At 48.3% G+C, this 13,414-nt stretch overlaps 1 protein-coding gene across 2 annotated transcripts in view; it reads left to right on the top strand.

Moving 5' to 3' along the window:
• Positions 1-13,414, top strand: part of LOC114669160 (chemokine-like protein TAFA-1) — a 258,470-nt gene that overhangs the window by 200,244 nt on the left and 44,812 nt on the right. For both annotated transcript variants that reach the window (XR_007933838.1, XM_028825302.2), the window contains exon 3: positions 1,467-1,607. Coding sequence is in view for 1 of the 2 variants with exons in the window: in XM_028825302.2 (XP_028681135.2) it covers positions 1,467-1,607 (141 nt within the window). In the remaining variant the exon portion in view is untranslated. The remainder of the gene's footprint in view (positions 1-1,466; positions 1,608-13,414) is intronic.

The raw sequence follows: 13,414 nt of genomic DNA, 5'->3' as shown, positions 1-13,414 counted from the left end.
AGTCTTAAAAATTATAAACGTGAAAGATGGAGCACTGAGACAGGCGCTTTATACAGGTGGGGGGAGTCCTGCTTGGCAATGCCCAGGTGCGCCTGCCTCATCAGACCCCCACAAACCTCATCCATCCATTAGGGTAGGCAGTGTGGTGGAGTCGGTGGCTCAAATCCCACTGCTGACACCATGTGACCCTGAGAAAGTCACTTCAGCTGCCTGGGGGTCCAAAATCTGATGGAGCCACTTGTGTCTCAAACGCTGCGAGTCACCTTGGATCAAATGCTAACATTCTGAGGTCACCAGAGCTCCTCACTCTTGAACCTGCCACCCACGATTGTCCCGGTGGAAAACATTCCTGCCGTAGATCAATTCCGGCTTTTCCTAGTGACTTGGCTTTTGACGTATTCAATTGAACAGAAATGGATCATCAGTATGAATGATGTGAAAGTTGAGTATTTATTACTTTCAGTATTAGATGTTAACGCTTTTCATTTGTCATTCATTTTCTTCTCATGTTTTTTGTCAGTTGTCCCCCATTAAAGTCCCCCTGATGTGAATGTGTATGGCGACCCCATTCAACGTAAGCCCTCAATGCCAGCCTCCTGGCAGAGACCTCCATTATACTGGCCTCCTGTCCAAGCAAGGGCATGGAGGGGATGCTGCCTCATCCATGACAGTACATGTAGTGGGGGGCTTGGCTCGAGGGCCCCCCCAGGTGGTCAAATCGTGTCCCTTTGTGCACAGAGTCCATGACCATACATGTCAATCCATCTACTTCTACGTCTACAGCTACTTTACAATACAAATTAAACACAAATACAAAGATCTTAATGTGCTCTCAGAAACAACAGCAGCCCACCGGTATCAGGGAGTCAGTCTCCACTGTGTGACCCTGAGCAAGTGACGTCACCTGCCTGTGGTCAGACTGTAAAGATGTGTAGAGTATATAAGCGGTTGGCGTTCACTGTTGAAAGGCGCTATATAAACCATTCAGAGGTGGACTCCTCAGGTAAGTTAACCCCTGAAGTGCCATAAGAGCGCAAAGCCCCTCGTTCAGTAGCAGCTGTACGTTTGTGTGCTTCTGTGGATTTGCCTCGCTGTTAACAATGCTGGTGCCCACTTGAAGTTGTGCGATTCATAGACTTGAGAACCATCTTAGAGAAGATCTTGTGAGGAAGTTAAGATGGCTGCTGGGCGACTGGGAGGGGAAGCTGAGCAAAACTCCTTTGTGTTGCTGTTATTAGTTTTGCTTCTGCTTTGTTCAAAGGGTCTTTACGTTCACAGGCACAGAGCCACGTTGTCACTGCTGTGACCGCTGGCACTTGACGTGTCCCGCTCAGGGTCACCTGGGGATTGGACCCGTGTCACGGCTGACCAGCTCAGACTGGGCCCCTTTCCCTGATCCCTGAATTCTTGAGCCGAAGTGTCCGTCTGCTCCCTCATGGCTGATGCACTTGTGTTTCTCTTGGCAGAAGGAGGCACGTGTGAGGTGATAGCAGCGCACAGATGCTGTAACAAGAACCGAATCGAGGAGCGGTCGCAGACGGTGAAGTGCTCCTGCCTGCCTGGCAAAGTGGCCGGAACCACGAGGAACAAGCCGTCATGTGTCGATGGTAAGTGGTCTTAACTGGTCCCGCTTCTCAGGGGTCACACCAGCAACTCATCCTGGAGGGTCTTTGGATTGTTTGGGTAGAGAAGGGCTGACAGCTTTGGGTGGACTTTTAGCCAACAGAGTGCCAAAGTCATTTGAAAATTACGCGATAACCATAGTGGATAGAAGCTGACTTAATGCAACCTGTTTGTGATGGCTTATGGGTAATTTGAACACGTGTAGCACAGCACTCTGCCGTTAGTCTAGCTAGAGCTGAAGTCAAATGCACGCCGTAGTGAGATTTCCTGACGAGATTCACCAGGCGATGTTGGCTCGTGAGGTCAGTGAGGTGTCTGGGTAGCCATCTTAACGCAAACTTCACGGCTCAAGGGCAGGTGCAGGGCCATAGCTGACATCCGAATGTGCAGCACCAGTGGACGACGTGATCCGCCAACCTGGGCGATGAAGGCGTTCGCCGTGTGGACGTGGGCTTTGCTTGTGTGTGCCATGTTGATGGTCGGCCAGGAGGAGCTTCGCCGGTTACACTCGTCTTGCTTGCACTCATATCTCATGCTTATTGTCACATTTCGCAGTACTTTTATTTATCCGCGTATTTATTTATTTACCTAATTTTGTCCAAAGTATTCCTCCACCCCTGCACTCTGCCTTAACCTCAGTGGATATGAAAAGCCCTTGAATGTCTTAGCGGCAGTGTGCCGAGTAGCTGAGTAGGCCCTGACGGTAGGATTTGGGTCCTTGTTGCGACCGTTTTTTCTGAATTTGACTTCCAGTTTCGTTTTTTTCCCTTTGGATTCTGGGTCCTCGGTTTTGGTTGGCTGTCCTGGTACTTCTGACCCTCGTTTGTTTCAACCGCAGCCTTTCTCTACTTAATCATTTCTCAGTTTCCTTGTGTGTGGGCACACAGAGTGTCCATTGTACTCGTCCTCCTGTGTAAATGTGTAGCCTTAAATTCCAAGGTGCATTAGACGTTCTCTCTCTTTACTTTGTGGTAATTGAATTGTTTGTTGGACAGTCAACACACGATCGCTAGATGTGACGTAATCAATGATTTTCAGTCATTTAAATTGACAGTCTGGTGACGAGATCAGCTAATCTGATACACAATAAAATGTGACATCAGCAGTAGGTGCCCTCATGGCTCTCTTCTCAGACGATTTTGTCTAAACAGACGAGAACTCCAGAATGTGAGTACATCTGAATCCCAACCTTGACAGTCCAAGGACAAGGAGTTCAACTCGGCTTGACTACCCGTTGGCGCGCAGTGAAGCTGCCATCAGACGCCCAAGGAGTACAAGTTGCCTTCACTTGCCGGCGCCCGACCGGATTTCCAAGGTTAAGAGTCATAAAGCACGGGAGAGTCAGACAAAGCCTAGTCATGGTTTGCATGCAGTGGCGGTGCCAGGAGGAGCCCTTCAGGAGGTCAGTGGAGTCGTTTCCTCTCAAGTGCGACTGCTCCATGCCAGCTGATGATATGCGCACAGATGTTTTACGCTCCCCAGATAATGTTAACCCGATTCTTAGGAATACAGATGGGGTTTGTGCAGCTAAATATCACGGAGAAGCCGGCTGTGAATTGAGCTTCTTCCCGATGAGGTCAAGCCGTCTTCTCTCTGCCTGCCTGTGGACCTCTGTGTTCTCTCACTCTTTTTGATTTTTTGTTTATTACTCCATTTTCAGGTGAAATTTCACTGAAAACACAATATTGTGGCTTGCACAGTCAGGTGTTGCCACCGTTATCTCGGAGGGGACATTCTGCTGGCAGCCCACGCACACGTGCACCCTAAATGAGCCCAAGGATACAGGAGAGCTGTCCAGGCAGGCATCGCACTCCCAGCGCCGAGCGAGGCTCACTAAATTGACAAATGTGCTGCTCCCGTTGTGTCCCAGCAGCGCTCGAGCGAGAGGCTCGGCCCGCAGATTTCCTCGGGAGTGCAGAATAATTCTCCCGGCTGCCTCGTTACTCATGGAGACAGCACATTAATAATGAAGGGCCCCAAGATCGCTGATTATCTAGGCCATGGCTGAGCTAGAGGGATGAACAGCTGACTCTTTACATTTAAAATAATATTTTTCCCAGAAGTGAAGGAAGGTATAAAGTCCATCTTTAATAATAACTTGAAGTGCGGAGCTTCTAGCTGATCGGATTTCAGGCTAACGCACACCTCCTGAAGCCAGAAGAATGGCGGCGGCCTCATCCTGTGGCCAAGGGCGTTCTTGAGCAGTGCGGACTTCCCTCTTAGGGATTCGCTTGACAAGTCAGTGGTCACCTCTCGATGTCAAATGAATAAATTCAATAAATATAGGTTTCTTTCTGGAAATCCAACACGACCAAACACAGCCCATAAAGAGGCAAAAAGACGTACGCTTAGACAAAAGCGGCAATCCGGCGACAGAAGGACTCTTAGCCTGATTAGTTCAGACCAACACGTACCTGTGGGCTCTGAGACGGAAAACTGTGTGGATGACGACGTCCTCTGTCAGGCGTGGTGCTGCCTGATGGGAGCTGTACTCCTCACGACGGTGCTGCTTTCTCATTTGCCCCCTTCCTGATGTGACATATGGCTTACATTTTAAGTCGGACGGATGACGAGGCGCATGCAGACTGTTCTGAAAATCGCTTCAGCTATTCTTGTGTGATTTGCAAGCAAGCAGACATCCAAACGGCTTACGATTTTACTTACAGTACACCGTCTACTGTGACGCTATTTTGTTTTTGCTGTGATCATCACAATTTTGGGGGTACCTTTGGGTTCTTAGTTGCTCCAGAGTCCCAAAGCATGTAAGTCCTGAAGAGTTCCAAAAATGACCACTAGAGGGGGAAACACCATAAGAACACCCCATCACAGAGGCCCGTGGAGAATCTTTGTAAATAAAAGGTTTATTATTACAAAAATGCTCTGTAATTACAAGAAAAGGCAAAGACACTCCATAAAGTGAGCGACACCCCAAAACAATAATCAGAGCAAAGGTTCAAAACTCAAAACACAGAAAATGACAGCAATCAAGAGAACTGAGCGACTCCCGAGCCCATTAGGATGAACCGCCAGGAACTGTGGGAGACCCTCTGGTTTTATAGGGTGAGGGGGGAAGGCCCTGGCAGTGACGCCTTGGGGGACCACCCACAAAGAGCATGGCACATAACACAGGCATAGAGAACAATGTAACAAAAGTAACATCGACATAAACACATGACGCCAAAATGAACAGAAAGGACACCAAACTAGGAACTGAACTCCAGGCAGAGGTGGAAATGTAACAGCTAGGAGGCAGCACTCAGACGTTGCGCAGGGCGACATCGGCCAGGTGACAGTAATTAAACCGACGCCTTACTCTCAGTAACTGTCCAGGTTTGTGGTCACACACAAAGAGGTTTGAGGAGTTTAGGTGTCTTGTTCTCGGTTTCATCCTGGCTTACAGTTCTTAGTACCTTTAATCTGCCGCTTTTGACTTTGATTTTTTCATCTCCCCAATAATTGACGACAGTCGCCCTGAGCACAAGTGCACTTGCCAGCTCCGTAGCGTATCCATAATGAACCGGCAGGGACTGTGGAAGGCCCTCTGGACTTATAAGGCAGTTCCTGGTGGTGATTGGCAGGTGGCCCCGCCTCTTGGGGGACCACCCACGAAACACAAGGGATATAACACAGGCTGAGATGCTGATACATAAAACATAAAGAATACTGCAGGTCATAAGCCAAAGAAACGGAAACAGAGAAATAAAACAAAACGTACAGCAGGGACACAAAAGAAGCGTTTGAGCCCCCCGGCTGAGGTGTGGCAGTCAGACTATCAGGATCGATGCACAGAAGTGTGCACAAAATTAACAAAGGATCTCAACGTTAACAATACCCCAGAAATCTCCGGGACAACCTTGAAACCATCACGCCGATGTGGCACAGATCTCTGGGAATTCTGGGAAAAATACTACGGCAGTGATCAGCGCAGGAATCCCATAATGCCAGCACGTTAAATATTAGAAAACACTCTAAAGTCAAAAACATTACATTCATAATCCTTGAGTCCTCAGAATAGAAGCCTAGGCTGTGGAAATCCATCCCGAATTTCACATAAAAAAATGAATGACAATTGCTGACCTTCATGATCCTCGTCGTCTTTCAGATTTCCTTCAGAATTTTATTTTTTCCTTCCTTGGCTGTTAGGCTGACTGATCAGTCGACGGGTTAAACTCCGACTACTGTCAGTGCCGCAATCCCGCTGACCTGGACCAAGTAGGCTTGTGTGGTCTCGTTCTTCACTGTCGTTGATTTGCCTTTTCAAACACGACATGGAAAGTCGTTCTTAAGATGTGACCAACAGCCAGCTAATTTGCTAATGAAACTGAGCGGTTGTTCTGTCTTGACGTGTGTTTCTGTATTTTATTGATATTTTTGTTGTTTTTAAACCGTTCTGCTTCATATTTGTCTGTTGTTATGGAATCTCTTTTAAGTGTACTGCTTTTTCTTGTGGGCGGGGCCACCCTGACATTCTCAAGTGCTGAGCCCGCCCTCAGGCCACTGGAGTCAGCTGAGAAGGCTCAGGAGCAGGAGGTCATTGTGTTCACGGTGGAGTTCTGCTATTTGTTTCATTGGAGGTTTACTGTTTTTTGGGGTTTTTTTGTGACTTTCTTGCTTCTGGTTAAGAATTCTGTTTTCAGGGCGTGTTTTCTGTGGATTGCCTCTTTGTTCTGTTGAGAATTTTCCCCAAATGTTTCTATTTTTTTTAAATAAGTATTCAATTTATAGACCTTCCTTGTTGCCCCTTTTGCTCACAAGCCGGGTGTTGATGGTTATCCTCCCTCTTGTTTTACCTTTTAATAGATTTGTGGCCGTTTGTGTTGTTTTGTCAGCTCCCCATTTTTGGGGCCTGCTTTGGCTGAAGCCCGCAGGTAGTATTTGGGGCCTGGCTGGACTAAAGTGATCCTCTTCTGGGCAGGTTAGCCAAGGCCCTTGCGTGCTTCTTAGCTTATGTTTCAAAGGCCTCACATCCTTTTTGCAGACTCCATTTCATAACAGCAGTACTGAAATAAATTGAAACTTGAAAGCCAGAAACAAGTCGAGAACCAGGAATTCAAAATTACGGCTGACAAAGTTAAAACACAAGGAATCCTAAAGACCAGATTTCTCTGTAATAGCGTGGATGTGATCCACAATCTCGGATGCATCGTCAGCTTTAAAGCGATCACATGGTATGACTTCCAGAACTGCGCTGTTGGGATTTTATTCATATGCCTTTCCTTTCTCTTTTTGCTGGTTTCCCACCTCACGGCTTTTACCAGTGATGCTAGTTTCTCACCCTATGGCTTAATTTTGTTCTGTGATTTTTTTTTTTGAGCCACTTTAGCCATCATTTTGATTATTTTACAGCGACCTCTGTTATGAATGGGCCTCTGTTCTCACTTTTTCCGTCTTCTCTGGACACATTTCAGAGATCTGATGCTCGGTTTGGGAGTTTTTGGCCTTGTAGATTATGATTCTGAATGCTGTTTACCACTTTTATTTTTTGCAAATAAATGCAGCGAGTTAAAGGTCAGCCAGGCGATGATTCCCTTATCTAAGCTGCAGATAACCCTGTGGCCCCAATGAAAGCCAAGGTGGCTGCCCTGTCGTGTCCCGGGGGAGATATTGTCCCTCTCCTGGTCCTACCATCCTCTGTGCGCTCCCCAAGCTGTCTGCCACTATATATATATATATATATATATATATATATATATATATATATATATATACAGTCGACTCCGGACGAGATCGCCCGCCACGTGCGCTTCATAGGAGTGCAACATGTCAGTCCATTTCCCCCACCTACCAGCCTAGTCCAACACAATAAAACCTTCATGAAGAACAGAGAGGAGACATGTTCAGATGTACACCTTCTGTACCCGGACGTCTTCAGCCTTCCCTGCTCTTTTTCGTTTTCTGTCCAGATTGCTGTCATTCTGCCAGTCTTGTAATGTCGATTCCTTATTCTTGTATAACTCTGGCTAGGATGAACGCTGTCATGATTTTCACAGCAGAGGCCTGACTCTCCTTGTTGTCGAGTCTGTTTAAGACATCGACACGTTCAGCCAGAGACAACAATTTTTGCACCCGGGACGCTAAAGTCGACGCCATAGTCAAAAGTCACGACAGCTAACTTATCCCAGTTGAGTTGTAAGGCTGATCCGTAATGTCACTCGTTGCTAGCAGACTTCATTTGTTTAACGCGTTGGCAGCTCTGAGACGACATTTACACGTACGTAAGAACACGCTGCTAAACGGACCACCATGGACACCCAGTAACTGCACTTTCCACTGGTCAAACAGCGATACGCTCATGTCTGTGTATGTGAAGGGGCTTTGCGGTTAACCGGAGTGAATTTGGCTGGCGAGAATCACAACGGGATCAGTGACGTATGTGTGCTTAAGCGCATTGGGCGCCGTTTACTTGACTTTATACAAGTTGGAGCCGTGCAAGTCACGTGTAGCTAAGCGGAGCGCGCGTTTAACTGACGTGCACTTAAGTGGAGTCGACTGTATGTATTTGACCCAAATAATAATATCAAACTGTTCCTTTGTATTAAGAACATCCAAAAAACACACAAGTGTCTAAAAAAAAAAAAAAAAACATTTAAACCCCGAGTACATTTTTAATGACATTGTGACACCCTGTGGGTTTTATTTCTTCATGCAGTTTTTCAGCAAACACCCTGTGAAAGTCAGAACCTGAGGCCCGGGCCTGTGCCTCTTAGTAGACTCTGCGCTGGGAGGAGGAGGAACGTCGAAATGAATATGCAGCGAAACGCAAACGCGGCCGAGTTTTCCTTGGTGCAACGTTACAAGACAGCACTCAGTTTAATTAGCTCCATGAAGCTACAAGAGATTCTCCTGCTCCGAAGCTGATAATGAGTAGCAGCAGAACAATAATTAGCATCTGCAATCGGCTAAAGGTTACACATATTGTGACATTAAATTTCAGGACGACTGGCTTGGCCTTAGAAAAAAAAAAAAAGTGACAGTGGCATGTTTTGCAACAAGTAGATGGAAATTACTTTTCACTGTAAATTGTAGCATCCGCTAATTATTAACCCCCTGCTCCTTCAATAAGATGAATGTTGTGCCAGATCATCAGCGGATTAAATAAAGACGCTGGAAAAATCACACATCAGAGGCGGGCGGGGGGGCTGCAGGGAGGGAAGGGGGGCTCAAGCTGCTGCTGATTGTGCTGCCGTGACCTGCTGAGGTGGGCCTCGGGTCTCAAGAATCGCTTAATTTCAAGTGCAAGGATGCCCCCTAGTGGCTGAGCAGCCAGAGCCTAGCGGGTGCCATCAGATAAAAGTCGCCAGTCTGTGTGCCTTTGTGTTCAATCCAACTCATGCCAAGTCCAGTCATTTGTGGTCATTCAGAGTTTGGGGCAATGGGTGCCCCCCTTGAAACTCTGGAAATTAAAAGGGGGGGGGGGGGGGGGGTCCAAAAGTTCACTTTTAAATACAATATTAAGAGTGTTAGAAATCACTCAGTGCAGAGAGCTGAGCTTGGAAGAAAATAGTGTAGCATCTGGCAGAGGACTCAATGTAGACTGGACCAGGTGAGGGGCTTAAGTGGCAGCAGGTGGGGTGGGGCTTGTGCTTGAGTAACAGTGGGATGGGCAGGGCTTCATTCTTGAGTGCCGCTGGGCTGGGCTTGATCCTTGTATGGCAGTGGGCTGGGCGGGGCTTGATCCTTGTATGGCAGTGGGCTGGGTGGGGCTTAATTCTTGAGTGCCACTGAGCGGGGCTTGATCCTTGTATGATAGTGGGCTGGGCGGAGCTTGATCCATGAGTGGCGGTGGGCTTGGCGAGGCTTCATTCTGGGGTGCCACTGGGCGGGGCTTGATCCTTGTATGGCAGTGGGCTGGGCGGGGCATTCCTTGAGTAACAGTGGGTGTGGGTGGGGCTTAATTCTTGAGTGCCACTGGGCTGGGCTTGATCCTTGTATGGTAGTGGGCTGGGCGGGGCTTGATCCTTGAGTGGCGGTGGGCTGGGCGAGGCTTCATTCTGGAGTGCCACTGGGCGGGGCTTGATCCTTGTATGGCAGTGGGCTGGGCGGGGCAGGCCAGATGCTTGAGTGTCTAAAAGTAAAAGGGTCCGAGTTCTTTCCTGATCCGGATTATGTGCCTATAAAGGGGACTTTCTGCTGTAGTATCCCAGGCTTGTCTCCAGCGGCCCACCCAACCCTACACACTCGGCCTCAGCGAGCGCCAAGCCACACGACTGTTTATCTGCCCCATCTCTCCCTTTCTGTGTCTGTCTGCTGCCGGAGCGGCCGTCACGTTATTATCTTCAACTTCAGATAGTTTCGATGTAATCATCAAATGCAGCAAAGTCAAAGCCTCATAGCAAGGATGTAATTAGATTAGGAGAGCGGCGGCCGCCCGCGTGTTGAGATTATCCAGTCGCAGTCCCACTTTATCTCAGAACAGCTTTGTTTTGTCAACCCCTAAGCGACGGCCTGACATATCACTTGTATTTTTAAGTTGTGTTAAAGCTTAACGTTGATGTCTTTGAAAATTGCACAGAGGATGGTATCGGCGTCCCAAAGTGGCGCTCTGGATAAAGAGCAAAGCGGCTTCGTCCCTCTGAAAGAAGCTCCGGTCGGCCACCCCAGAAACATGGCACTGCACCGTGAGGGTCCCATTGGCAGCAGCAGCGGTTGACCCGGGGGGCCCGTCACACTGGAGTTCTGGTCTCCTCTGAAGCAGAGACTTCAGTTCTCCCGTCATCCTTGTGTGAAATGTCTGCCGCCGTGCCCGCCTCGTCACCTTCATACGGTGGCAGCGCCACGTCCCCCTGGCTTTGAATGCAGCTGCTCTCTCACATTTGCATACAATGGCTAACACTTCATCAGACGGGCTTTGCTCTGTGAAACTCTGAAGGATTCGCATTTATCAAGTGGCCCCCCTTGGGATTTGCTTGGCTGCACTTCTCACATGAGCAGCGGGTGCAAATCTCATTCTGTCTGTAAAATCCGTGGAAGGAGCATCCATTACCTGAGAGCTGCAGCAGCGTCACCTGCGAGTGAATGTCCCCCCGACCAGCGGAAGCCCCAGGTGGACCCGGAAATCAAACTTGGGGGGCTATGAAAAAGTATTGGCCCCTTCCTGATGCCCTCTGCCATTGTGTGTTCAGATGAGACCCACCTATACATTCAGGGCGCCCCCTTGAGGTTTTCACATTGCGTTGCAGTGGCCTGGAACATGTTGGGAAATATGTAAGTCATTTCTGGTTTGTATACTGAAATATATTTTCCATAATAACAAATATATATATATTTGTTGTCATATTTAAAAATATTGGGAATGATATACAATTTAGAAAAATCTGCGCAGTGCACTCTCCATGGTCCGTGCTTTACATACCCCACTTTACAGCCCTGTGAAAGGCGCTATATTAAGATAAACATCACTGGCGTGAGCGTGCAGGGCTGCCTTCCAATAAAGTCATCGCCAGCACAGACGAGCAGGAAGACGAATTTGGCGGCAGATTTCTAATTAAAGGCCAGGCGAACCTTTGAAAACCTGTGAGACAAATCGTGCCCCCCAGACGGAATAGAAAAAGGAGAAAAATCCACCAGTCGGTGATTACAAGCTAAACCAGCCGGGCCTCTCCGCTCTAACGTGTGGCGTGAGCGCCCCCTGTGCCCGGCCGCTCTGAGCTTGTTCACTCCAGCTCGGTAGGCACCAGGCTTGATGCCAGGTCAATGCAGGGCACGCCCACACCACTGGCAGAGGGCCAGTTGACGGTTACCAGGAGTGTCTTTGAGACGACACGAGTCATGCCCGTTTTTCTGGCTCCTTGAATTCAGGATTCTAACAACTGCAGCATCATGGCAGCCCCACAGGGCTTTGTCCTTAAGAAGAATGACAAGTGACCTTTTAGGCCCATATTTGGTCCGTCGGGTTCACATGCCCTGTCAGGGGGACCTTTTGCCAGATGTTTCCTCACCCGCGTGCTCGTCTTCATGTCAACCTTCTCGGATGTTCTCTTCAGGGCTCCCCTGCACCTGAGATGTTTCTTCTGCTAAAGACCCCGACATGCTGTACATCTCGGCCTTGTGTATCGATGAATGAATGAAGACACTCATTTTACCTGCCGATGGCCTGGCTGGTCACCCTGAGGTTCTCAGATCTGCTTAATCCAGCCAATTGTAATCCTTAATGTAGGCAGAGTGCCAGTCCAGCACAGGGCACACAGCCACTGGGGTGCAGGAGGAAATCCACACAAACAGCAAGGGGCACTGAATCTGTAAACTGGCAACTAACCAGTATGCCACAGCGCCACCAGGGTGGGACATCAGTTCAGCAAAGTTACATCTCAGTGCCCACATGCGATCTGGAGATGCCAATCATTATAACAGTGGTACCCACAGGACCCCCCAGTGTAGTCTCCACCAAAATTGTCCTTTACTGTTGCAATTCAAAGCTCAAAGCAAGAGGTGGGTGGGCTGAGGCCGCCGTAAAACCACACACAGCAAGCCAGGCCTGCCCTTCATTTAGGTCTGGGCCCACTGGTTTGGCCTCACCCCAGGCAGCCTAAGCCCAACTCAGCCCTTTAAGAGACGTTAAGAGAAGTTTGGAGGTCAGGAGTTCTGTTCACTCATCAGGGAGACCGAGAGTGGTGAGGTTACCAGGCGACAGTAAGAGTTTCACTGGGCTCTCTACATACGACAGTAGGGACCTTATGAGCCTGTTGTGTCTATGTCTTTATTATATAGCGCCTTTCGTATCTGTCACTAATCGTGGCAGTAAGGAGTCCACTGGACTCTGTACAGGAGAGGATAAGACCCTATAGACCTGTACCAGAGATCAGACACTAGAGGGCGACGCACTCAGGGCTGTCACTTCACAAAAGGAAGGCTGACGTTTCAGGCCAAGGCTGTTCAGCTCGCTGATGATGACGTTGGTGAGAGGCCAGGGTGGCACATTGAGCACACGCAAGTCAGAACTTCACTGGACTCTGAGCACAGAGGGCAGAACACCTGGGGAGGCCATCAGTGGCAGAGTTCAGACACTAGAGGGCAGGGTCGTCAGGGGTGCCATTGCTGTGCCAAGGTGGAAAAACAAAACAAAGTAGTCCAAGATGAGAAAAAGGATCAGGAGAGGAGAAAGCGTCAGAGGGCAGGTAAAGATCATTGGCAGGAATTCAGTTATTTCAAGCAGAGACACCACTAAGACAAGAAACAAGAATCAAAAGTCACAATTTAAGCACAAGGAGCAGATGTGACAGAGAAGTCACCTGACTGACAAACTGTTACCCCCGTCACTTCTGTGACGTCACCAGTCGCACACATCTGGGTCATTACCCGTGTTACCCACAAACTAATAGGGGGGTCTGGAAGTAAACAAAATGGCGAAATTTAAAAATATATAGAAAACATTATAGAAAGTCAAAATCAAAAAAGAACATATTAGGGAAATTCCAAAAATTAAAAACCAGTTAGGGTGCAAATAACAAAGTAACTGCAAGAAATTAAATTAGATACAAAATACCAATGTAACATACCATCAGTAACAAAATTCAGACACTAGAGGGCGCTGTGCTCAGTAAAGGAGTTCAGGCTCAAGTGATGGCATTAGTAGTGCAGTCCCAACACTAGAGGGCAGTGCAATGAGGGGTACCTGGGTAAGGAGTACCAGTTGACAACATTAACACCTAAATCTGTAAATGAAGATGAAGCCCCCATGAAGGACAGACAGCATACAGCTAAACTGACTCAGGACTGGCCTCCCATCCAAGGCGAGTTCTTGCTTTGTGCCCGCAACCCAAAAAAGGCATTCGCTTGTGGGCGCTGGGGTTCA

Source organism: Erpetoichthys calabaricus, chromosome 18, assembly GCF_900747795.2.
Source record: "Erpetoichthys calabaricus chromosome 18, fErpCal1.3, whole genome shotgun sequence".
NCBI classification, from domain to species: domain Eukaryota; kingdom Metazoa; phylum Chordata; class Cladistia; order Polypteriformes; family Polypteridae; genus Erpetoichthys; species Erpetoichthys calabaricus.
This window is presented reverse-complemented; position numbering and strand designations above follow the sequence as displayed.